Below are 27,015 nucleotides of genomic sequence, written 5' to 3' on the forward strand. Positions count from 1 at the left end.
GTTTACCAAATCAGTTCATAAAACCGATTTACCCTAAACCGGTTTAGGGATTGGTTCAAGTTTGAAAACCCCTAAACGGTTTAGGCTTAGCCGGTTTGGCTTGGATAAGGGCAAACCGGCTAAGCCTAAACCAAACCGTTGCCGATCCCTACAATAGAGAATGCATGAGAATGTGTGCAAGCTAGAAATGAGGATGCATGCAAGTTAGGAACTTCCAATGTTCAATCTACACTACATGAAGTTCGATTTGTATTTATGCTCAATTGGTAGGGTTGCCCAATAGAGACCATGAGTTATTGGGTTCAATCCTTAACTTCCTTTGTGGCATATGTTTATGACATTATCCCTACCTTCTTCCATGGCATATGTCTATCTATGACATTATCCTCCCTCTAAGGCTGCCTCCTAACACCCGCAACTGGTGTTATACCAGTTATGGCCACTCCCGATTTATGGGAGAGGCCATATTTTCTTGTGTTTTCCTTTCTTTTCACTCCTCTTAATAAACCTGTAAAATCTTTTCAAATTCTTGTGCCGATATAACCACATACACATAAAATGCAATTTTGAACTGAACCATTTCCCGTTAACCAAATCATTAACAACATTCTACACATTTTGCATTACAAAATATCGATCCCATATTTCTTTATTCATTCTCTTGTATGAGTGTGACACGTATGACTAGCGCGCGCACACACACCCCCTTGTATATACACAAGCACATATAAAATATACATAAAACATATCCGAACACATACATACACATATTTTACATGTATACATTCATAACATATTTTACAATTGTCTTTACACTTTCACACTATAGCAATTATATTGAGCCTATTTTTGTACGGATGCATATACAAAGTAATATTCACCCTATATATGTATTTGTGTTTATGTATGCATGCATTTATGTATGTTTGTATTGTTAACTATTGTAATTTATATGCATGCTTGTGTGCATGTGCCTTTATGTATGTTTGTATTATTAATCTTGTATGTAGGTGTGTGACAACATTAATTTGCATTGTTTCACAAGGGATCCAAATCATTCATGGAATACGAGGGATGTATCAATGAATCAATGTTGCCCGTTACTATGGGTTCAATGGAATATGTAAGCTTTAGATTACCATACTCCTCTCTCCTTTCTTAATAATTCCACACATGCGGGCCCCCTTATTTTCACATGAATAAGAACCCCTACATACATATTTACATCTAATACCCCTCCCCTTTTTCCTAATTTTAACCCGGTTGCCCCTGCCACCCATCCATATAGTAAATCAAACACCCCCCCCCCCCCCCCCCAACAACAACTAAAACTCCGACTTATACGTCTAAACCAAAAAACAGGTAGTGAGGCATGCTAAACGAATTGGTAAATGGTTTAAGCACGCCTTACACCCTTGTAAGCATCTTTTTTACATACTAGATAGCCTCCCTTTAATGTGTGATACGTACATGTGGTTAGGTAGAGAAAAATCCCATTTCTCCTTCTCCCCTTAAACTAAACGGTACTAAAAGGCTTAGATACAAGTTTTGGAAACCACTTACTCCCACCATAGACACAACACCCATCTTAAAAAATAAAAATCTTTCAAATTACACCCTTAGTAAATTAGAAATCAAACTTTTAAACCTGTGACTTAAGTTTATACCCCTTGTCCCCCACCCACTCACCAATACATCCTTCGAGAATACCAAAACCTAAGCAGATCCTTCAGACTTAAACATTTCTTTAAAGACCTTGACTCTCCCCCCTCTAATCCCTTCAAACTACCAAACCCGAATTGGAACCCTCCTAAGTATCCACCATTAGAGTTTATACTCCATAAACACAATAACTCTCTCTCCACAAACCTTCATAATAATATACTACCGAATACCAAAATACCACGTCAGCTTCAGATAACACTAAATAGCCTTACAAAAAACAAACAAATAATCATCCTATTAGCGGACAAAAACATCAGAGTTTGTGTCCTCGATAAAAAAAAACATACCTAGATAAAGCCGTAGAACATCTATCCAATATCACTACATATAAAAAAGTTAATAGTCTCCTGTTAGAAGAACTCTTAAGTCGACTACATGACATAGTCAACCATAACCTTAATATCATGTCTCTCACAAAAATACAATTTATCCTACACAAACCTCCTAAAGGGTACTCGATACCTAATATGTACTTCTTACCAAAAGTACATAAAACCCCCATTAGCTATAGACCAATTTGCTCATATAATGGTTCATTATTTGAACAACGTCTAAATGGTTTCACCATCAACTCCTCCTAATACTTCTATGCCAAAAACCGTATCTTAGGAACTCCCATTCCCTTGTCTGAGCCTTAGAACAACTTATAACACCACCGAATAGCTTCATTTTCTCTTTTGATGTTGAATCCCTTTACCCTAGCATCCCACCAAATCTAGGACCCTTAGCCCTAAAACATCTTATTTCCCCCAATTTTTCACACACTTAGATGCTCTTAAGGTGTGTTCCCACACTAGGGGATTTGAGTTTGATTCTCAACACGCCTCTTCAAACACAACTTCTATTCGCCGGATAATTGGCTTGGGTCTTGACTGGTCTGGCTCCGACTTCATGATGGCCGATTTTAGGTTCGGTTTTGATGGACGACTCACTCGGTTATCTATGTTCGTCCACGTCTTCATTTCATCTGGGCTTTGTGTCGAGCTGCTCACTCCCCGTCAAGCTCGGTTGGACGGTGGTCGAGAGTCCTAGTGTTACGGGCATGACCATCTAATATCCCATGGTGAGAATTTACCGTAGTATTCTATACATGTGGATAAAAGTGTGAGGGTTAAACGAGAGTGTAAAGAACGGGAGGATTACTTTCAATCCTCGTGATTGAGACAACCCATTAGGCCAAGTGTGAACTTGCCTAAAGGCCTTAGGCTTGGTTATAAATATGAGGTCTAGCTACCCTCATTTGACACATTATTGACTATGTTGAGACTCTGACATTGTGGTGGGTCAACTCTTGTAGCGAGCGCGCCAACACCAGGTACGACTCGACGCCACGACGATGGTATGGGACGCCGATCGAGGCTCGAGTCTGTTTCGATTCCTTCGCTTGGGGGTGGTCGGGTGGATCATCACCCTTCTTTCTCTCTCTTATTTCTTATTTATCTATATTTTATCTCTATCATATGCTTACATTAGTAGCTAAGCTCTAACAATTGGTATCCGAGCCATGTTTCTAATGTTTCTTTTGTTAATTGTTTTTTTTCTTGTTGGATGGCGATTGATCGATGTACGATCGAGCTTGATCCAAATAGCTATCAACAAAGGAAGATGAATTAGTTTAGGCTTTCCATGTGCTAAAGTCATGAGAGACATGGACAAAGACAACAAATAGTTATATCTAGAGACATTGGGAATGCATGACAAGGACCATGGATTGATTTGAGGAATCATGTGCTAGGGTTTTTTTTGGATGGATAGAGGATTTGGGTGGGTGTATTAAAGGGGGGGGGGGGGGGGGGGACGGGTGGTGTCCCTTGGACACTTGATGGGCGTTATACCATTACATATATTATTGTGGGTGAGTGTATTAAGGGGGGGATTTAGGGTTTTGGGGGGTGATGTCCCATGGACATCCGATGAGCGTTATACCAGTTATGGCCACTCTCGATTTATGGGAGGGGCCATATTTTTACTCCTCCTTGGGTTAAGGTTTTTTGGGGGGGTGGTGTCCCCTGGACACCTAATGGGCGTTATACCAGTATGGCCACTCCCGATTTATGGGAGAGGCCATATTTTGGCCTTATTCTTACTCCTCCTTTCTTTCTCCCTTCTTTCTTGCTCCAGTTTTCTGAAGGCGGAGAGGAAGTAGAGGAGTAAGAGGCAAGAAGCCACATCTTGCTCAATGCAAGCCATGGCTTTTTTCATAGCTAAGAGCACTTTGTTCTTAGCCATGATTTTTGTATGTGTAGCACAAGTGGCCCCCTAGTCCCTATTTATAGGGTTCGTGGCCATATGCCATTGTATGTGGGACATATGGGATAGATGCCATTTGTATGTGGGACATATGGGATGGGCATATGTCTGCCCATTTCCACATGTATCGTGACATTTAGGCCCAAAGTTTGTGTGTCCATTACATATACATACATATATGATTGTGGGTTTCTCCTTCTTCATCCCTGCCCCCCCCCCATTCTGCCGTTGTATGTGGGACAAATGAAATGCGATGGGATGGCTGCCCATAATTTATTGATGGAAATGGAAACCTTTCTTTCTGTGTGTTGTCCTTTCTTTTCTCATTTGGGCAGAGAGAGACAGACAGAACACAAACAGAGCAGAAGAGAAGGTTGGCCATTGCTTCTGGCAGGCGCGTCCTAATTAATTTAATAAACCTAATTATAATTAATTAGGGTTTCTGAGACACCCAACACCATCCCCTTCTCTGAACTCAAAACTTTGAGACTCACTCCATTGCGCCTTCCTTCTCCTGCTACAATGAATTAAAGCAAAACTATCAAGCAAAACCAGGGTTTGGTTTCTCTCTCAGAATAACTCTTATATATCACTTCTCTCTCTTCTTCTTCTTCTTCTTTTTCATCTACGTAGTCTCTGCTCTTCTTCACTGAAAACCATTTTACAGTTTCTCCCTCAGAAATCTCTGTAGTCATCAGAAACAAACAAAACTTACCTCCCCCATGGCATGGTGGCTGTGTTTTCTTCCTCGTCGCCACCACAACCACTACCATCATTATCATCATCATCTGCGTCTTATTCTTTTGTACCATATTCTTCTCCAATGTCAAACCCTAATTCTTTCGAAGAAACTGTATGCGAGTGTTTGAAGAACTGGGAAAAGCCATCATAATTCAGATATGAGAGTGTTATCTCCTGATTTTCCATCAGAACCACGGAAATGGTGTATACCACTGAAACTCAACTAACTGTCTAAATGGTGTATAAAGTCTTATCCATGCATTTTGTAACCATTATGATCTGTGCTTTATATTATGCAGTTATATCCACTCATTTTGTTACCATTCCGATCCGTGCTTTATATTCTGAAGTTGTATTATGTTTTCTTTTATGCTTAGAACAGTAATGGCAGCCAAAATATAACTGGAGATCAATTGAATTGATCTGTACTAAGTCCTTCATTGAGCAGTATCCGATCGGTTCAATTGAAGACACAATTTGATCAAAGATGATTGGGAGCACTACAGCAAGTTCACTGCACAAGTTGGTGAAAAATTCCAGATTGTTGGAGATTGATCGTTTGGTCGCAAACCCAACGGTAAAAGTGTGACAAACCCAAGAGACAAGCTCTTAGTTGTTTCAATATATTCTAATGTTCACACACGTTAAATACATAGACACCTTATTAGTTTCTAAAAGACACTTTATAAACCTTCCATCCGTGTTGTAACAAGTTCTATTTTTCACATTTCCCTTATTATATTACTTCTTTCAAAGTTTACTTATATTCTCTGTGTGTGTGGATTTGCAAAGAATTTGGTGGATTTTGGCTCAATGTTTGGCAATTTTTTGCTAGATACGCAAGAATTTAGTGGGCTCTCGATTCCTATTTATAACTGAAATGTAAGCTATATGTGTAGGTGAACCAAAATAGGTTCAGTATCTGAGAGCATAGAGGGGGTAAAGATGTTGAAGCAGGCTGGTTGGGGAACTGTGATGACTAGTCACAGGAGTGGAGAAACAGGAATGGATACTTTTATTGCTGCTGATTTGGCTCTGGGTGTGTGCATGGTAAACTCAGCTTTCTAAGTGTTCGAAATGTTCAATCTATTGAAGTTTGTGTGAGTGTTATTTTATTCGTTTTCACTAATTTTAACTGCAAAATAATAGCAGGGACAAATTAAGCCTGGCGCACCTTACAGATCGGAGAGGCTAAGAAAATTGAATAATAAGAACAATAACGTTGTATAATAAATTACTGGAAGTGGACGATATGCTCCCGATGGATCATTCTTTGATTCAAGTTTAGCCTAACGGATTGCTAGTAAAACTAGCATTAAATTAAATAACAGGCAAAACTGATGGCGTTGCCCTAAATAACGATCAAAACCAATGGTATTTCTTGATCCATTTTTTTGTGTTAATTATGTATACAAAGGGAGAGAAGCCTCAGTATGAAGGCTGTGTATTAGGCCTTGTTTGAATCCAATTTTGAACAATGTATTCCTAATTCACCTCTGATTTGTCTCTTTATATTTTTACACTGGAAGCTACCAACTGATTCATGTCATGCTGTAAGGCTGTGAAGTAGGCTTCATTGCAATATGTTTTGTCCATTTCTATTTACTGTGGATGATTTCAATCAATTTATGTTATGCGTTGTGTAAATTTGGGAAGGGTAAGGAGCATTGTTTTGCAGTATCTGATGGAGGGAAAAAAGGGTTGTGATTTCCCAACTCTATATACTTTCTTTTGATATGGATTAAAACATTTTTGCCTGGGGTGGACTATTGCGATTTAGGTTTTGTGCATCACCTGTTAATGATTGGAATTTATCAATAGCTTCTTTATGCATTAAAATTATGTTAATGATGCATCGATGATAAAGAGTGATTTTTAATAATATAAGTGGACAAGAAGACTTGCTTGAATTGTGTGCCATTGGACATAAATAAAAGAGGCACACACAATCAGTCAAGTGAACATTGTACTAGAAATTGGAACTACCCAACCATTGTTGACAACAGAAGACAGACAACATACAATTTGTAATGAAGGAGGCATGGAGATATTTGCATGTCCCTCTGTACAAATCACATGATTCCAATGCCAAATTGCAATTGAGGGTTTCTGTAATGATGGAGGCATGGAGATATTTGCATGTCCCTCTGTACAAATCACATGATTCCAATGCCAAATTGCAATTAAGGGTAGAGAACGAGGCTATGCATAAAGGATGTAGGAACAGGTCAATTTGTTAAGCATTGAAATGCACCATTGCTGGACACACCCATAGATGATAGCGTATGATTTTGATAGGCAGCCTCTGTTAAACTTTCACTATAATGGTCAATATACACAAAAACCGGTTCCTACCTGTGCAGGGTTTTACACAACGGACCTGATTTTGCCCATGCGAGCAATATACATTTGAACAATAGTTCTGGGTTGAATTTGAATCTACGCACTTTCTCACGCCTTTGATGAGTATTGTAGGAACAATACAATAACCCTAACCCTAACCCTAACCTTTACTTACTACTTCGGCCAACACACACACACACATTCTTCTTCTTCTTTGAAGGGAGAAGAAGGGTTCACCACTTATTTTTATGTATGTATAAACTGAAGTCTGAAGTGAGATCTCTTCTTCTCAGCGTGTATGAACTGACCTCTTTCTCTCATCTACAACTAGTGTCTCTCTCGATCTATCGCAGAATGCTGTTCTTCTATAACTCCCAAGGATTAGGGTTAGGGCTAGTACCTCCGCCCCCAGACATGTTGAACTCAGAAATTACCACAGCTTACAAGTAAAGGATTATTTGCAATGAAATGAAGAAAAGAAGGGAGACATAGAGTTTGAGGATTACTTGGCTGCCATGAAAGCTGAGAGGGAAGCAGAAGAAGAGAGACAATTAGAGGAGATGAAAGAGTGCCAGAGAAAAGAAGCAAGAGCGTATGTAGCTCAACTCAGAGATGCAGTTGCAAGGCAAAGGTTTGATGATGAAGAACTAGAAGAGTTGATTAAGAAAGAAATGGAAGGTGTTAATTGGAATCCTTCACCTCAATTCAAAGGTAAGTTTAGCTGCTTTATATATAGATATATAGTACTTCACATTCTTGTTCTTTATGCCTGCTAGAGTCTAAAGGGCCACTATCCATTATGGTGATTGTTTTTACTTTTTTCTATATGAAAACTCATGGCTGTATGTAAACTTACAGAGTAGCTAAGAATTAAAAGATTGTTTCATTGCTTTTTACTAGCAGTCGAATTGGTTATGATCTGTTCATTGCAAAGTTAACATAATTTATATGTAATTATTGTATGACTAACGAAAATTTTGGAGAAAGAGGAGGGCCAGAGATTAGATTCTTAATGAGTGCTAATTGAGTGGTTATGCACCACGCAATGGATTTCTCTCTACCCTAATTTCCTATATTCTCTGGTATGGTTAGGTTTGCACATAACACAACTACTGCTCATTGTTAGAACTATTTTCAAAGTTCTATGAATTTGGAGTGTATAATAAAAGATGCATACTGATGTTTTATTATAATTTTTTGAACTGAATGTGATTGCGCTGTCTAATGTGTCACTGTAATGAAAACTCATCATATTGAGCCAATGGCTTTGGACTATTATATTACTAAGCCTGTTTTAACAGTATTTTATTGTTTCAGCTAGGGTTTGTCTACTTCTGTTAGTAGCCAGAAGCTTACGTATTTTTTGATCACTCATTTTATGTTGCCCTTAACATATCATGCTCTTAAGAGTCAAATAATTAGTGTAAATCACATTGTTCAATCATAGCCTTTGGGAACAATTTTGAAACCAATTTCATTAGGTGCATTTCCACATTTCCGTAAGGCTTGAAAATCATTTTTCTTTTCCACAGGTGTTAATGAGGGAGCTCAACAAGACGAAAGAAACTTGTAAGGATGATTCTAAACGGGTTTGCATTTCACATTTTAGGAATGGTTATCTGCAATGTTGGTCTTCTAAGTAAATGTTCCTTCAAGTTTGATTCGAGAGGAAAAAAACTATTTTTGAGCTGCGAAAAAACTTCTTAAAGAAACATCCATATGGTTTATAAAGAAAGTTCAGATGATTGGTTTTCGGCTTGAATCCTAGTAGAGTTTCTCATCAACAAACATGTTTAATTTCTTTTGCAGTCCAAAGAAGACTTAATGGATGTCTTAGAAGGCCAGATAAGAGGTCTACATGCAGCGGATCTGGTCGATCAAGAAACAAGAAGACTAGCAATTCAAGATCAAGGTAAAAGAATATTATTGTGTTTAGTTTCTCCGAATCTAGGAAAATGGTACATCCAGATGAGTTCATAATATGCACATCATAATCCCAGAAAATTCAAGGAATGGGTGCTTAATTTATAGGTACCATAGAAATATGCGAAGCTTCTAAGTCGAGAGCAAAACAAACAATTGCTGATTTGCAGTACCTTGAGTGTTATTATGGACGCTGTGCTGTGAAATGGTTTGAATAGGCAGGATGGTGCCCAGACTTTTGCCTAGCCAATAGAATACAACATTACACCATTAAAACTATATATCAACACTTGCTTTTTTTATTGAGATGATTCATGCAAATGTGATCGTTTTTACCGGCTTAATTATCAGAGAACCAAATGTAGATCATTCTTCTAATAACATACAATTCCTTACAAAGAGATATTCAATCCTCATACACCTACGAATATGCAGATTCCATTAACACGTTCATCGGAAAATTGAGTTATACTCATGGCAAACCTTGAATTAAGGTTATGTTTGTGTTGTCCAATACTTCGAATAAACATATGAAAACACATACTTTCTTAAGGAGATATTCAATCCTCATACACCTACGAATATGCGGATTCCATTAAAACGTTCATCGGAAAATTGAGTTATACTCATGGCAAACCATGAATTAAGGTTATGTTTGTGTTGTCCAATACTTCGAATAAACATATGAAAACACATACTTTCTCAACCAGCAACACTTGTGCTAGATGAGAAAGAGCTAAAAACAAACAACAAATGGTCTTAAAAAGTTGAGCAAAAAATATTAATTGGCATTTGTATTTGTATAACCAATAATTATAGACAACACCCTAAAGTTAACAAATGCTCAAATTTGGAGTTGAAACAATAGAAGTTGACCATATGAAAACTTCAATGAGTTTCTTAAAGTGGTGCAAAAATAGATTAATTTCCCTAAACATCATCCTTGTAAATGAATGCATTCAACCAAAACCATAGATATAAAGAGCACGCTTTCTAAGCAGTAACAATCAATGCGTGTTAAAAATTTGTAAACAGTGTTCACACGACCAATGATTACATTCAAATACATAATATTAGCCTTTCCCCAATACATGCATGTATTGATTTCGCAACATTACTACGTACTTTGTCATCATTGTATTTCCATTCTCTCTCGAAGAACCTAATCCTAATCGATCCTACTAGGGCTAAAACCTAGAATATCTAGTTTCGTAGACCCTACACCTAATCCATTGGGCCATAGGATCTTCAGTTTTCCGTTAGTTGTACTTCCATTGAGAATCATGATTGACATGCGAGAACATGATTCAGATAGACTTTAAATGAGGAGTTTGTGTCAATTGACCCGTTTCTTTTCCCTAAACAACATCGTGCTCATAAATGAATGTATTCAACCAAAATTATAAAATACAAGATCACACTTTCTAGACGGTTGCAACAAATGCGCATTTTGACTCCATGATTCTTGATCGTTGTTGTCTAGGATCATGATTCTAAATTGATCCTACTAGGGATCGAACCTAGAATCTTTGGTTTCGAATACCCAACGCCTTATACATTAAGCCATAGGACCTTTGGTTTTTCATATCGAAGGATCACACATGAACGGATAGGATCTCATATTTCTCATCTTTAACTACCTTTCTCCGACTCAAGAAATAGATTATATAGAACAAGGTTTATTTGCCAATGTTTTGGCCAAAATTGTGGTTGTAATGCATGAATACAAAGGCTCCTTTCATACTCATGTTAAATTAGAAAAGGAAGATGACCGGTTTCCACAAGGAAATCAATATGGATATGTATCTGGATGTTTTTGTCGATTCGGCAAACGGCTAAGCGCCAAAATCAGGCACATAAATTCATATACATGCACAGTTCTACAAAGTAAGGGATGATGATAACCATCTGTCATTACGCATGGCATAATTAGTTTGTCAAGACTTCCCTGAGTTCTAAAAATCTGTAATTCATATGTGTCACCTGAAGACTTCATAAGATGCCCTTGGTTGAGGTGGCACTTATTGCATGTCTTTAGTTTTGAAGTGACATTCTGGCACATGAGCAACTCATCTTTAGTTTCAGATGTGATTCAACTTAGTGGGTAATAACGAGTAATTTTCGTGTTCATCCCATCCCAAAAGGCTTGAGAAGAAGATAATTGTTGAGCCTCCAAAGAATAGAAGTGTAATTTTGGTCTCGGCATAAGTTCGACACTTGCATGTAAAGTGATACCCATCCTCTATCTCTATGTGACATAAGTTCCTACATAGCCTTTCCTCTCTATTAGCACAACCATTCTCAATCTCAAGTTGGTGAGATGATCTCCTAAGTTGTCCAATGGCCACCCTTAGTGCATTTGTTAAGAATGTATGTAGATATTTTGGTTGTGTAATAAAACCTAACTTAGAGAAGTGCATGAAGTGTTCTTTATAGTACAACATTTTAGATGGGAGTGGTTCTCGTGGGGTGATCCATTTATATCGAGTGTAAATTTGCCATATTTCTTGGCATATTACTTTATTGCGGTCCTCATGAGAGATTAAAGTTTGATTAGTCTCATGGTTGTACTTAAGGGGAGGTAGGTTATTAATGTCTATGCCATTTGCAAGTAACCAACTCACTACAATGTTATACCAAGAGCTAGTATCTCCGGATGCATATAGGGATTGAGATGCCTCAAAAGCTTGACGGGATATCCTATCTTGTGGTTGAGGCATAAGGTACCTTCTTCATCTTAGCTTTCTCTGTCTTTGTCTTCGGACTTTGTTTCCCGGACAGCTTCGCACCCTCATGTTGAACCTTTGGAGCACCTTTGTCACGTACTTCTCCTGTGATAGCCACAATAGCTTCTTTGTCCGGTCTCGGACTATGTGCATCCCTAAGATCTGTCTCGTTGGACCCATATCTTTCATTGAGAAGGACCTGCTTAAGGCCTTCTTTAACATCTCGATTTTGATGCAGTCCCGTCCGACGGTCAGCATGTCGTCCACGTACAACAGGAAGATTAGGAAACATCCTCCGTCGAACTTCTCTCGGTTCTAGGGACTCCTGTTTCGGCCTCTCCCTCTATTGGGAAAACAGGTCCCTATGGATGGGAAGATGAGTACGAGCCGAATCGGATGGAACCAATGGGTAATTTGCCCGAGAATGGAAATCGAGTGCCAAGCTCTAAGTGCTTGCTTGAGGTCATAGAGTGGCTTTTTGAGTTGGCAACTCGTTGTTGGGTGAGAGCTTGACTTGAAGCCGAGAGGTTGTAGCATGTACACCTCCTATTCTAATTCAAGATGATCTATTATTTTCGAGTGCCAAGCTCTAGGTGCCTGCTTGAGGCCATAGAGTGGCTTTTTGAGTCGACAAACCGCTTTTGGGTGAGAGTGCGACTTGAAGCCGAGAGGTTGTACCATATACACCTCCTCTTCTAATTCACCTTGAAGAAAGACGTTCTTTACGTCCATTTGATGAAGGTGCCATCCTTTGGCTCTGCCAGCATGATTACAGTCTGAACAGTCATAATCTTTGCCACCAGGGGAAAGGTCTCGTTGAATTCTTTCTTGTCAGAGGTATGCAGTGAAGGCGTCAAAGAAGTATTCTTTACCTCCGTCCAACCGAAGGCAACGAACATGCCGATCTGTTTCCTTTTCGACCCCACATTTGAATTTTTGGAACTATGCAAGCACTTCAATATTTTGCCACATGGGGAAGATGCAAGTTTGCTTGGAGAACTCGTCGACAAATGTGATGTAGTATTGACATTCACTAAAGGTTGCCATTTGGGCCAGTTCCCACACATTTGAATGTATTTGTTAAGAATTAGGTAAGTAATTAAGCAAGGGTTAATTAGTACCTAATTATGTAATTAGTTGATAAGCGGAAGATTAAGTGATTTGTATGTGTGAGAGGAAGAGAGAGAGAGAGAGAGAGAGAGAGAGAGAGAGAGAGAGATACACTTATGAACAACACAAGATGGGGGATGAGTAACTATATTAAATTAGCATTATCATCATCAAATACAAAAATACCCACAATGAGGTATATATACATCTCATGTGCCAAGGTGCACATGTGTGAGTAGAATATAGGTACTAATGTGTAAGTCCTATATTAAATGTACTTAGGAGTGGAGGATCTAGAATATCTCACTTAAGTACAAGGTCCTATGTAAGTCGTTATAGTTAACACTTCTAACTAGATCCTATCTAGGTAACTACGAAGTTACATGGTTGACTAACTAACTAAACTAAGTTGAGCTTGATCTCTCAACAGTATTACATCCAAAAGTCCTTTACTTACATTCCTGTCTTTTGGGAAGGGATGTCAATGTTGTTCACCAAATTGACATGCCACATATTATAGATCATAGTACTAACGTAAGCTTAAGATAAGGATAAAGAAAAGATAGATAGAAAGGAGAAAGAGAAAGAAGGGTGCCGATCCACCCGACCACCCCCGAGCGAAGGGATCGAGACGGACTCGAGCCTCGATCGGCGTCCCATACCACCGCCGTGGCATCGAGTCGTACCTGGTGCTGGCGCGCTCGCTACAAGAGTTGACCCACCACACGAGCAGAGTCTCGATGTAGTCAAAAGATGATCAAATGAGGGTAGTTAGGCCTCTTATTTATAGCGATACCCAAGGCCCCCAGGCAAGTTCACACTTGACCTAATGGGTTGTCTCAATCCCGAGGATTAAAAGTAATCCTCCCCTTCTTTACACTCTCGTTTAACCCTCACACTTATCCACGTGTATAGAATACTACGGTAAATTCTTACCACGGGATATTATATGGTCATGCCCGTAACACCACATATACGCCTTCAATCTCCTTATCCTTAAAAATGGGGAGTCTGATGATGACTCCTTTCGATTACATGCCCTTGAGCTTTTGGAGATTGACATGGCCGATTCTTTTGTGCCATAATTCTATGTCGACGTCGACTTTATGGACCTTTGTGAATGTGGCCGATTTTACCTCATTCAACTCAAGGATGAACATTTGGCCTTCTCTTTGACCATGAGCAATGAGTCAGCCTTCCTTCTCAATGAAACAACCTCCATAGTTAAAACGTGCTTACATGCCATGTTCAATGATTTGGCCAACCGATACCAGATTCTTCATTATGGTCGGAACATATAAGACACTTTTGATGTAGGTTTGTTTGCCATCTTTCTCGAATGGGACATTACCGACATGTTGAATGGGGTGAATTGTGTCATCCCTAGTTTCTACATAGCCAGGTCATTCAGGCTTTTGCAACTCACGGAACCAATCTTCATATGAGAAGTCATGTGATTGGATGTGCCAGAGTCGACAAACCATACATTTTCCGGGTTGGAGGTGTTGGTTGGGCCATATGTTGACATTGAATTCGCTCTATGCTTCATCACGAACATATTGCCATGATCATCATAGTCGGCGTTAGAGGCATAGTTGGTGAGTTGTTGTCTTGTGAAAGTAGACTCACTCTTCTTCTACTAGCATCATACCTCATAGTGGTCGAATTTGCCACAATATCCGCACTCGATGGAATTGTTTTGTCGGCTTGGTTCGGCATGATGGCTCCCCATTCTGCCGAATGTCCCTCACCCCAATATTTGCTATTGTGACTTTACTAGTAACAACGGTTCATTACATGTTCATGAACATTTGCTAATGACATCACGACCACGATCGCAAGCATCTGCAATTGACACAAACAAGGGTTCATTACATGATCATTGACATTTACTAAAGATACCACTACCCACAATCATGAACACCAATGTCATTAGTAGTGTAAATAATTAGCTCGAGTAATCATGTTATGTATAATAGATTAGAGATGTGTGTGAAAGAGGAGAGAAGAGACAAGATAGATATGAAAATAAAAAGACTTAAATGTGTATTAACAAGGAGTAAGAAATACAATAGAAAACAACCAACAAAAAAAATACAAGTGAGGGAGGGTGCTTTATATAAAATCATCCTCTCTCTACATTAAAGCCCCCACTCTCTATCTAGTAACGATAGAAGCTCACGTGTCATGAGAAATGTGGAAACTCATTAGTTATGTTTCTATGTGTCATGAGAAATGTGTATTAACATGGAGTAAGAAATACAATAGAAAACAACCAACAAAAAAAATACAAGTGAGGGAGGGTGCTTTATATAAAGTCATCCTCTCTCTACATTAAAGCCCCCACTCTCTATCTAGTAACGATAGAAGCTCACGTGTCATGAGAAATGTGGAAACTCATTAGTTATGTTTCTATGTGTCATGAGAAATGTGGAAACTCATTAGTTATGTTTCATAGAATATGATTCTATGACACAGTTAATGTTGGAGAGTTAGTGGTGACCTTTGACCTTTGAATCTTCATACATTCTCAAAGGGTGTGTTCACACATTAGACTAGGTTGAGTTTGATTCTCAACAAGTAGCCATTGTAATTCATGACCATGAACATGTTTTAATGACTTCAATGCCAAGGGTTGCGGACATTTTCTAGTGACATTGACACTACTAATCAGGGTTCATAATTACATGATCACAAACATTTGGCAATGGCATCACTGATATTAACCATGGTTAATTGCGTCATTGCGATGAACATGGTTAATTTACATCAGTATCAACCATGGTTAATTGCATGATTGTGTAATTATGTACTTCAACAAGGCGAGAGGCGTCTACGTAAACGTACAATATACACTTTTCTTCCGTATACGCTTTTCTTCTCTATTTCTGAGAGAAGACGACATGCGTCTAAGTGTACAAAGAAATATATACGTATTCGTATACAAAGAAATATACACGTATACGTATACAAAGAAATATACACGTATAGGTATACAAAGAAATATATACGTATTCGTATACAAAGAAATATATACGTATTCGTATACAAAGAAATATACACGTATTCGTATACAAAGAAATATACACGTATACGTATACAAATATACGTCTAAGTATAGTATACACTTTTCTTCTCTATTTCTGAGAGAAGACTTCTGTGCGTCTGCGTAAGTGTGTAGCAGAGAAAACCATGGCAGCGATGGCGGAGGAGCAGGAGGAGGAGGAGGAGGAGGAGGAGGAGGGGGACAGTATTGTTCCAGAATGTGCAGTCTGCCTTCAACCTTATGACGAGGATCTGATCATCCCTCGAGTCTTATCATGTGGCCATACTCTCTGCGATCCTTGCATCTCTACCCTCTCTCACGATCATCGTAATCATCATCACCATCAATCTTCTTCGTTTATTCGTTGCCCTGAGTGTAATCAACCTTCCAAGATCGTTCATTCCCTCTTCCCTAAGAACATCGAGCTTCTGCGCCTCATTATAACCATCAATAAACATCATTCTGGATCATCACAGAAGCGGCGAAGTGTTCTCAGACCTTGTCATCATCATCTGTCTGATCGTATCAGAAGACCTTCCCCTATTTATGGCATTTCGTCTTCTTCATCTGAGCTTTTCAAATGGATCCTTCCCGAAACATCTGCCCGGATTTGCCGTTATCCAACTGAAGGTCAGGTCTTCTTCCTTTCTGGATTTAACGAGAGATTACAAAGCTGTCCTGCTTTGTTTGTGAATATGCAGAACCTATGGCCTCGCTTAAAAGTGAATGGAAATGGATCAGAAGTTGATTATCTACAGAAGGTTAAGTCTAGCTTGGATTCTTTGTCTAAGTACGATGTAAGAGATCTGCTGCATTTGTTAATGTTGCAAGAAGGTGTTTTTGGCTTCTGGATGGACGCAGAAAGCTGTCTCTTTCTGGTATGTGAATCTCTTACAGTATTGGATACCAAACAATTGCTATACGTTCCAAATGGAGGTGTGACAGAATTTAGAATAAGCAATTCTTTCGTAATGAGAGGTATGGAAATATGCGAGATCTTCATGGATTTGCATAATAAGCATGTAATAGCAGGACTTATCACACCCCAGTGCTTGTGCTCAACAGAATTTCTTCATATTAAACTAAATATAAGTGCAATCTTGAATGTAAGAGAGACTTTGAGGCACTTTTCTGATGTGACCTTCACAAAACTTTCATCAGAAAGCATTGGAGATGATTCAGCTCTTACTGTATCTACGGAATTTCCTTTGTGTTATTCGAGTCCAGAGTTCTTAGAAGGGTTGAGAGAACTCAATGCATTTTGGGAAAAGAAAATGACTTGCAAGACTGACTCATGGACTTTAGGCTGTCTTCTATGTTATGTTCTTATGGGTGCTACGCCATGGGATGACCTTCAAATAGACGACTTCATAAATAAACGTAAAAATCATAAACAACATGCAGACTCATGGATACAGAAACGAATAAACATGGATGGTGATTCGATTTTGGTGCATTTTTTAAGGCTTCTTCTAAAATGTTTTTCTCCTGATCCTGAAGAAAGGCCATGTGTATCTGAGCTATGGCAACACCTTCTATGCATACAAACCTCATCAATTTCAAGTTTCACATCAAAATTTAACCAGGGTTCTAACATTTTTTGTGGTGATGCGGGAATTGGTTATTCATATTGTCTTGTACTTGGCTGCAACCTAATCAAGGAAACTATAGAGACAGTGGTGGTAGTAGATAGTAACTGTCAAACTTCTGAAGCTTCTTCGAGAGATCTAGAAAAGCTGTCTGACTCAGACAAATGTCCAAGTGATGACACTAGAGAAGTGCACAAGGACACCACTCTTGATGGCCATTTGGATCAAGTAACATGTCTGGCGATATGTGGTAAGTTTTTTCTTTCCAGCTACTGCCTCTACTTTTTCATCCCTTTGATTTTTTCTTTGTTCAATCCTGTTTAATGCATACATGCAGGGAAATATCTACTCAGTGGTTCTTTTGATAAGACCATATGTGTATGGTCATTAGATGTAAGTAATTTCTTCTTTATCCCCACTCATTGAGAATTTGAGTTTTACTCTCATTTTTATTTGTAGAATTCAAAGCTTAATTGAAACATGCAAAATCATTGGTTTCTTGGCCTCTACCCTTGTATGTCTTTCATATAACATAGCATGGGTTTACTAAGTTTATTGTGCATGCACTTGGTTGATGATAATATATGCATAACTATTGACATAATGTCGATGACAGGATGCCATATTGCTCAAAACCTTAAGGGGCCATTCTCAAATGGTTATGGCTCTTGTCATTGATCAACACTTGGCTTTTTGCGTAAGTGGAGATTATGGAGGTGAATTATGTGTGTGGGATGTGGAATCTGATGAAACTAATTTCCTTGTAAAATGGCATCATCATCAAGACTGGCGTTATTCAGGAATTGCTTCCCTTGCTTTATCATCTGATTTTCTATATAGTGGCGGTGGTGATAAAAACATCAAGGTGTGGTCTTTGAAGGTATGGTTAAAATTTGCCTAATATGTTACTGTCTGAGATTCATTATTATTAAAAGGTCTTTTAAGGCGTGGTCTAGAGTTATCCTTGATTTTTTATTTTTCTTTAAATTTCTGAAAGACTTTGCTGTAGCAAGTTACCAAAGGAAATCATAGAACAATAGTAGTTGGCTAAAGTATTGTTATTCAGCTCAGTAGAATAAAGAAAGAAAGGTATACTAACATATTTGAAGAGGCCAAAATGACCTATAAAACAAAATGAGAGGTTACATCTGAAAATGTTATCTCATCTCAGAGAACAATAAACCATATTAAATCTTTCTGAGGTACTGGTTATTCCTCAAGCATTTGGCTTAGGATGTACACATACATATTTCATCCTTTGGAGAAAAATATAGATATTCCTGTTAGCTAAGATTGCAGAGTAAAAAAAACAATAATACTTATTAGCCAAGCACTGGAGTAGTCAGACACAATCACACAATACCTGGAAATGGATATCATTTCATGGTCTTCACCAAGATGTGGGGGTAATTGCCCATTAATCAAGACTGCTCAATTATCTACGGGTAGAACTGGATGTACTTAAGAATTTCTATGTACCATAGATTTAACCATAAATAGCATTCAACAAAGACAAATTATCCTCTATTCCATGACATCGTTTACAGGCAGACATGATTGTTCATTGATTTCTTTTTTCCAAGCTGCTATTTTCACAAGTATCATGAGCTTATCCACAGTATGTCATTGCATTCCACTATAGTATGTACTTGTCTCCTCCTTTCTCCATCAAAATCTATTTTGTAATCTCTCATTCTACGGTGCACATATCAGCTCATCACACCCAACAGATCTCAGATTTTTACTTTACGGCACTTGACATGTGATTTCCTCACTTCTATTTCATTACATGCAATTGAAATTAGGAGTCTCTAGATGGAATGCAGATTCATAAAGCTATTTGAATGATTCCAGTCTGCTCTTGTCGCAGGATTATGAACTTATTACAACCATGGAAGGGCACAAATCCGTTGTATCATCTTTATTGATTGATGATGGGTTATTGTACAGTGGCAGTTGGGACAGCACTATTAGGTTATGGTTAAGAAGTGATCACAGTCCTCTGGCTGTGTTAAGTGACATCTCAGAGGCAGGTCCAGTACGAGCCCTTCAGATTTCAGGTGACCTTCTTTTGGCTGGTTATCAGAATGGTGGAATTCAGGTTAGTCAAAAGTCTTCCAATATATGCATAGCATCTTATGATTGAGATTACTTTTCCCTATCAAAATGAGTGCACTGGTGAACTCCATCGAACAGGTTTGGAAGGATGAAATTTGTATAAATACTATTATAGCCCACAGTGGAGTTATTTCAAGTTTGTGTATTTCTGGAGATACTCTCTATAGCGGAAGTTGGGATGGAACGATAAAGGTGAGACTACTTGCTTGGCAGCCTGTTTTATTATATTAGCATCATTACATCCCTACAGGCTACCGTGTCCATTATTGCATCACTGTTTGGAACATTAATTATAGGAAAATTACTGAAATACCCTTGAGTTTTCTTAATTTCCCCAAATGCATATTCCTCTATCTCAACTGTGGCGCATTATAACTTGTGCTTTTTTCTGGCAATACATATATTATCAGTGGGAAACTTCAATATACAAGCTCTTGCATCCCTACAGGCTACCATATTCATGATTGCATTACTGTTGGAACATTAATTTATAGGGAAAATACTGAAATACCCTCGAGTTTTCTTTATTTCCCCAAATGCATATTCCTCTATCTCAACTGTGGAGCGGTATAACTAGTGCTTTTTTTTGGCAATCATATATTATCAGTGGAACCTCAATATGTCGTAAAAAACTTCAAAAGCATTCGAATTAAAGCTAAATATCTCTAGAGAGATTTCTGCAAATTGGAGACAATCATAAAGAGATTGTTATAATAAGGAATTGTAGAAATGGAAGCCAGCAATATGCAGTTGATCAAATACCTCATGAGTCAAAAAGAATATAGAATAGAATTTTTATCGTCCACAAGGAGGCCAAATTGGGCCCATGGGACCAAATAAACAAATCATTTTATTTGTGACATACGTCGTAAGAATGGGGCTTACTACGTTGTAGTGAAAACTATCTAAAATAATGCACATATATATGTGCTCAGCCTTCTTAGTGGGGATTTTAGTATGACATTTACGTTATCATGTCTGTCTAATAAGTCATCATACTTTTCATGAATTACCTTCATGCTCCACTATGTTTTCATTGCATACCTTGGATGTCTTCCTTCATACTAGGGTGTTGCCATGATCCTACTTCGACACCTAACTTGTGTTAGCAAGTTTGAATGAAGTGTTAAGGGTCTCCAAGAGCCAAGGCTCATGGGGGTAGTAAGATGTGGTTGGATACATTCTGGCATACCTTGTTTTGGGCCAACACTGGGGGTTAACATTTGCAATCTAATATTCCAATTTTGACATTTTAGCAGCTTGCCACTTAATCCTTGGTGCCTCTATTAATCTATCCTGGTATTCACCTAACTTATAGCATTATTTGACAGCTCCTATTGATCTTTTAGGGCCCATCTTTTAAACCATTTTATAATGTCAAGCACCCAGCCCAGCCAGACGAGATGATTTTGCTTTTATTAGTTTTTTGTAACTTGCATCCTATATTTCACGCCTGTTTTGGCAATATCTGATCAGGAATATTCTTGACTTTTGTGATATACTTGTATACTTTTTGCATGGCTAGTACCTCTATGCTCCCAGCACCTATGCCGAATAGTATGACAAGAGTAGGATGTTGAGGATTTTAGCCTCAATTGTCTATGTAAGAACAATTTATGGATTTTCTCTATTTCATTCAATGCAGTTTGTGAGATAGTGCCACCTCACATTTCGACTCCATAAAGCAACACTAGGATCACCATAGCATTGAATAACATCAATTTCACTTCCCATCCTCCAGTGTCACTTGTGTTGCATTGATTCTCAAACATATAGTAACCATTCCAACCTGCTTGAAGTGTCGACTCATAGCATACATTTCACATATTTGTCGACATAACAGCAATACCAAGATATTTGAAGCTTTGCACCACTTGTATTGGTTCTCCCTTGTATGTAAAACTAGAGCAGTGTCCTGGTTGAATTGCCTTTATTACCATAAGTTTTGTTTTTGTCCACTTTAATAACTAGCCTGCTGATTTGAGAAAATGTTTCCAATATTGAAGTGTTGCATATCATCCAAGATATATGAGAATAAAATATCATAGGCATATAGGAGTATAAAAATAAGCTCTTGCATGAGTTTTGTTTACTATTTCGTCAAGCTTTGGCGAGAGAGAGAGAGAGAGAGAGAGAGAGAGAGAGAGAGAGAGAGCCATGCAGGCATGCAAACTAGATGAATTGCTGGATGATGCAACTATACAAACAGTGAGAAATTTTGACACAACAGTTACATCAATGACTTCCCATAATAATGTCATTGTTGTAGGGCTTTCCACCAAAATGATCCACATTATCACAAGCCATGCTTAAGATCTCTTTGGCCAATATTTTAAGGCCTGTTAACTCCTACCTCCATATGGAAGTTATGTACAAACTCGAGGAATATTTTGTCCATAATGTGTATACATATGGGATACTGATGTGTACATAGTTTTATGATTCTTGAGAGAAAAAGGTAACATTTGTAAATATATCCCAAATGGAAAATTAGAATTTGCATTCAAATTTAGAAATTGATTTCAAGGTGCCATGGGTTATCTTTCATGTAAAATTTATTTGTAATGTGCAGCATTAGAATTTGCATTCAAATTTGAATTGATTTTGAGGTGTTGATCATGCCACAGGTTATTTTTCATCTACAATTTATTTGTAATGTGCAGCATTTGTGGATATGATAGTTTCGTCAAACATCAGTTGCAGTTCTGAAGACAGCGCATTGACTGTTATTTGAAAATCAGAGATACCATGAGTCTAAAGACAATTGCTCTCACCTGTATAACCCATTGATTTCACAGGTTATACCAATGTATGGAAAATGTTCTTTATAATGACGAATTAGGATAGACAATGCAAGAATTAACAAGCACATACATTACTCTTGACATGGAAATGGTTGATTGAAAGTCGTATATGAGCAACGGTTATATATTTAAGCCTGTCTGTACAGTCAAAATAAACCTTGAGATGCCCTTTCAGACCTGTTGAATATGGAGTGGGAGGCATGTGTATACTATGGATGCACACACAAACTTCCAGTTAAAGCAACAAGCAGTCTTGAAAATACAATTGATCCATAGTGTCTTAGCAAATATCAAACCTACTAATTAATCCCAGAATATAACCCAAAGATGATGCTCATTTTGCCTTTGACCCATTGCATGTCTGCAATGCTCTTTTAAACGCACATAAGTTTTTCCTAGTGCATACCCCATATTGAAATAAGAAATTGTTTAAGTAGATCAGGTACGAAAATGTATTCAACCTGCATATGAAATGGCATTTAATCAGCAGCATCTTCCCAAATACTGAACTATCCAAACATTATATAGAGCAATCCATAGTTCACAATCCAAGACTGAACATTATAGATGTTTGGCATATGAAATGGCATTTAATCAGCTGCATCTTCCCAAATACTGAACTATCCAAACATTATATAGAGCAATTCATAATTCACAATCCAAGACTGAACATTATAGATGCTTGGGTACATAAAGTTGAATTTACATGTTATCCTTGGGTACATAAAGTCAGCACTCATATTTTACAATTATTACTTCACATGTAAATAACACGTAATATCCAAAATTGAACCATGCAAAAGAGACCTTCGATAGCACAAAATTTTGATATCAGATTGCCAATATCAGAATTATGCAAAAATGATGGTACAAACATATTGGTAACACTGAATGTATCTAAATGGTCAATAACACTACAAAGATTTCATACCGCATTAACGCAGCTGTAACGACCAAAAATGATTGTAAGGATATATCTAAGGATCATCAGAATAACATCCACAGAAACATCGCAAGGATCCCAAATATTAACACGTCCCATTCCACCAAAGAATGGAGAGAACACATTTGCACCTACAACACTGGACAAAATTGCAATACATAAAATTAAAAGAAAATTATCTAAATCATCATAAACTTTACAAAAAAATCCATGGCAAAAATTAGAAAGAAGTGGTGTAGCAGAATCCCGACAACATTAAGCTGTCTTAAGAGTTTCCATTATGCTTGTTTGGCTTACTACTCTTCACATAAACAGTTCAAATGTCCCCAAGCAAAACCCAAGTTTGAGCTCAGCAATTGCTAAAATTATAGTAAAAGTACCTGAGATCTGACAAAACCGTCATTACATTACAAAAATCCCAGTAAAAGTATATGCAATCCAACGATCATCATGTCATTCAGGTATCTTCCTCAGAAGCTTTTTCTGCTTCTTAGACATATTCTTAAGCTTTTTAGGGTTAGTAATCTTCTCGTAAACTGTACCGGTCCTCGCCTCGTTCTCTTTCTTCCTCTTCACTCTCTCCTCCTTCGCCTTCCTCTTACTGATTTTGTTTTGTCGGATCTGTTCTTTGAGCTCCGTCATCCGATCTTTATAAGCTTTCTTAACTTCTTTTTGCATAGTTCTCTGCTCTAGAGATGACTTCTTGAGGCTAACCTTGATAGAAGAAGTGCGAGAAGTTTTAGGGTTTTTCCATTTGCGCCCAGAGACCTTACCTGCGATGATACCATCAAAGGTAGGACGACCAAAGACAGGGCGATCTTCACCAGAGATAGTTATGGCAATGCGTTTAGCAGAAGGTTCTTTATCGTCGGTGTCCATGGACTGGACGCCTTCTTCAAGCTTGTGGGCTTCATCTGCGGCTTCTTCGCCATCGACATGGCCGCGTTTCCTCTTGTTTCTCTGGCCACCGAGGCCCTCGTCGAGGAATCTGAAATCGAGCTGAGAAGCCATGGCTTTTCCTCTGAGGAGGAAAAATATGAGAGAGACAGAGAGAAAGAGCAGGGGTTTGCTTATACTTTAGGGTGTGTCTGCATAATTTCTGTTATTTACGGAAATAGCCCTCTCCAATTTTGTGCTATTTTTAAAAATTAAACATAATACCCTTTGATATTTTGTTCTGTTGACCCGTGTGTGTGTGTGTGTGAGAGAGAGAGAGAGAGAGAGAGAGAGATCAGATGGTAGCAAAATAAGAGATATCTACTGAGTAATAGAGAGGTGAGAAATTTGGGTTTCGAACCCAAGATGTAGTGCTAGTTCTAGTAGTGTAAAGGACTTACCACTAGAGTAAGCTAATTATGATAAGAGAGAGAGAGAGAGAGAGAGAGAGAGAGATTAGCGTCTAAGGACAAATTTGGTTCATGAGATAATTGGTTTACAACAAAATAGGGTGCTTACCCAATCATAAAAAATAATATAAAATAAAAATAGAACTTAAGCTAAGGGTGTTTACCCAATCATAAAAAATAATATAAAATAAAAATAGCACTTAATCTAAAAGAGTTATAGTATTGTAAATTCGTTTGCAACAAAATAGGGTGCCACCTGAGCACCTTATGCTCCCAGAGACTTGCTCATATAAAGCATAGATGGCCCAAATCATGTCATTTGGTATCTCCAGGCTTTTAAGCCTATCAAACAACCGCTCCCTAGAGACTGGGTCAAAGGCTTTGCAGAATGTCCACAAAACAATATATATAGTTTCTTCTTGCAAGCCTTCGTTTGGTCAATTAAGCATCTAAAAGTGAAGATATGGTCAATAGTGGAGAAGGCTCATCTAAAGCCAGACTACTCAGGTGCTCGAAGACTTAAGGTTTCAATATAATTGCTCAACTTTGCTTCCATTACTGCACCATATATTTTAGCAAGCGTATGACTTATCATAATGGTCCTATATGTATTTGGGTCCATGGGGTCCCCTCCTTTATGTATAGGGGCCATTGTGTTCATGGTCCACTGTGGTGGAAAACCCTCGGCGAGGGTGCGATTGAAGATTAGAGTGAGGAAGGGAGCTAGGCACTCTCGAGTGTATATGATGTGTTCGGCTCACAATCATGTGTGCTCCATGGACTTCCTATGTTGTAATTTCTTTATGACCTTTGTGACCATAGAGGTCGTGAAAAGTGTCCCCATGGTAGGTCGAGGTGTGGAAGGCATGGGAATGGGTGGTTGGTTTGGGACGTGGTAGAGTCTCTCTGTAGATGTGTGCCAAGTGTTGGGATCCTCGATGGGTGTTTGTGGTCTTGGTTCTGATAGTCTCTTCCATATAGTGGTGCAATCGCTACTCATGAGCATATGGTAGAGTTCCCAATATTGAGATGTCTCCCACTCTCGTCTCTTACAACGTGTCATCTTGCGCATTTCTTTGCAAGCCTGTACTAAGGCAACAGTACCACCGAGTCCCGATATTTTAAGTTGGCTATATAAGTCTCTACAATCCTCATCATAGCATCTATTTTGTGGCATAGACCCTATTCTTCCATGATTGGAGTGTTTCGTAGAGAGCCCATATGGATGTAGCTCAATTGGTAACACTACTCGATGGAGGCTAGGAGGTTATGGGTTCAACCCCGACATCTAGTAAATTAAGAGGATATGTGTGGAGTAATAGAGAGATGAGAAAATTGGGTTTCGAACCCAAGTAATGTAACTTGGTTACAACTTACCATTAGGGTAAAGCAATGAAAACAAAAGAAAAAGAGAGGGAGGGAGAAACCTTCCTTCTACCTATCTTAGGGAAACTGGGATTCGGTAGGGTGAATCCCTTCTCATATAGAAGGATCGATCCTCACATCACCCCCAGAACACACAAAATAAAGTATGATTGACTAATTGCTCCGTGTCCTCATTAATATTGGACCTTCTCTCATCAAGCTAATGCTTAAAAGTCTAGAAGGATGATTCTAGTAACAATCAGATTTCTCATGGATGAAGGAACTATCCATCCTCATTTGTGTTTCCAACAATATTGAAATTTCTCTAATCAAACTTCACTTTTTATCGAGCCAATGCTTAAAAGTTGGGGTGTTTCTAGTAACAATTGGATTACTTTTTATCAAGCCAATGCTTAAAAGTTGGGGTGCCTCTAGTAACAGTTGGATTTCTCACGATGAAGGAACTATCTCTCATCGTTTGTGTTCCCCCATTAATATGGGACCTTCTTTGGTCAGACTTTGCTTTTTATCAAGCCAATGCTTAAAACTCGGGGTGTTTGTAGTAACAATTGGGATTTCCCACAATGAAGGAACTATCCTTCCTCATTTGTGTCGCCGTTAATATTGAACCTTCTCCGATCAGACTTCGCTTCTATATCAAGCCATTGCTTAAAAGTCAGGGTGTTTCTAATAACAATCTGATTTCCCACGATGATGGTTCTAGTAAATTTAGAATTCACAAGTCAAATGATGTGATGAAAAAAAATCATAATTTGAGAGCATACCCATACAAAGTGTATTGAGATGCTAGTCCTACCATAATCTAAAAAAGTGATAAAAGTTTGCACAAAATGATAAAACCCAAACAAGCCCAATACATAAATATTAGGCAATTATTTCAATCAAGGTTGTGCCGACCATTTATCTAATAAATGAGTCCCTACTAGAACTTGGTAAATAACTAATTGCTATGGTTTTCCATGTCA

At 38.2% G+C, this 27,015-nt stretch overlaps 2 protein-coding genes, 2 long non-coding RNA genes and 1 pseudogene across 5 annotated transcripts; 3 read left to right on the plus strand and 2 right to left on the minus strand.

The window, feature by feature from the left end:
* Positions 1 to 7,477: 7,477 nt before the first annotated feature.
* Positions 7,478 to 8,632, plus strand: LOC147860388 (uncharacterized). Its single transcript, XR_015530198.1, has 2 exons — positions 7,478 to 7,770; positions 8,592 to 8,632. It is a non-coding gene; the product is annotated as an uncharacterized LOC147860388 (long non-coding RNA).
* Positions 8,633 to 8,683: 51 nt separating this feature from the next.
* LOC147860389 (uncharacterized) lies at positions 8,684 to 9,260 on the plus strand. Its single transcript, XR_015530253.1, has 2 exons — positions 8,684 to 8,971; positions 9,091 to 9,260. It is a non-coding gene; the product is annotated as an uncharacterized LOC147860389 (long non-coding RNA).
* A 6,748-nt stretch (positions 9,261 to 16,008) lies between these two features.
* LOC147860390 (zinc ion binding protein) lies at positions 16,009 to 22,098 on the plus strand. 2 transcript variants are annotated; one of them, XM_087324308.1, is made up of 6 exons: positions 16,009 to 17,703; positions 17,791 to 17,846; positions 18,070 to 18,333; positions 19,324 to 19,554; positions 19,650 to 19,763; positions 21,735 to 22,098. In XM_087324308.1, the coding sequence occupies exons 1-6, from the start codon at positions 16,011 to 16,013 to the stop codon at positions 21,882 to 21,884; spliced, it is 2,508 nt and encodes an 835-aa protein (XP_087180434.1). In that variant the 5' UTR covers positions 16,009 to 16,010; the 3' UTR covers positions 21,885 to 22,098. The 2 variants fall into 2 exon arrangements, with proteins under 2 accessions (XP_087180434.1, XP_087180436.1); XM_087324310.1 differs by lacking the exons at positions 19,650 to 19,763; positions 21,735 to 22,098 and having other exon boundaries at positions 19,308 to 19,467.
* Positions 22,099 to 23,674: 1,576 nt separating this feature from the next.
* LOC147860391 (coiled-coil protein) lies at positions 23,675 to 24,372 on the minus strand. The gene has a single exon (XM_087325155.1). It carries the CDS (start codon positions 24,327 to 24,329, stop codon positions 23,772 to 23,774), a length of 558 nt encoding a protein of 185 aa, XP_087181281.1. The 5' UTR covers positions 24,330 to 24,372; the 3' UTR covers positions 23,675 to 23,771.
* Positions 24,373 to 24,864: 492 nt separating this feature from the next.
* LOC147860392 (uncharacterized) lies at positions 24,865 to 25,736 on the minus strand (annotated as a pseudogene).
* Between the last annotated feature and the right edge of the window lie 1,279 nt (positions 25,737 to 27,015).

The sequence above is a fragment of the Azolla caroliniana genome, unplaced genomic scaffold, assembly GCF_043228905.1.
Source record: "Azolla caroliniana isolate FFs.n. ecotype wild unplaced genomic scaffold, voAzoCaro1.0.p SCAF_9, whole genome shotgun sequence".
Taxonomy (NCBI): domain Eukaryota; kingdom Viridiplantae; phylum Streptophyta; class Polypodiopsida; order Salviniales; family Salviniaceae; genus Azolla; species Azolla caroliniana.

Coding starts and splice junctions, on each gene's coding strand:
- LOC147860390 (XM_087324308.1), top strand. CDS start 16,011: ATGGCAGCGATGGCGGAGGAGCAGGAGGAGGAGGAGGAGGAGGAGGAG. Junction 17,847..18,069: donor TATGTGTATGGTCATTAGAT/GTAAGTAATTTC, acceptor TGTCGATGACAG/GATGCCATATTGCTCAAAAC. Junction 19,764..21,734: donor GTTGGGATGGAACGATAAAG/GTGAGACTACTT, acceptor AGAGCCATGCAG/GCATGCAAACTAGATGAATT.
- LOC147860391 (XM_087325155.1), bottom strand. CDS start 24,329: ATGGCTTCTCAGCTCGATTTCAGATTCCTCGACGAGGGCCTCGGTGGC.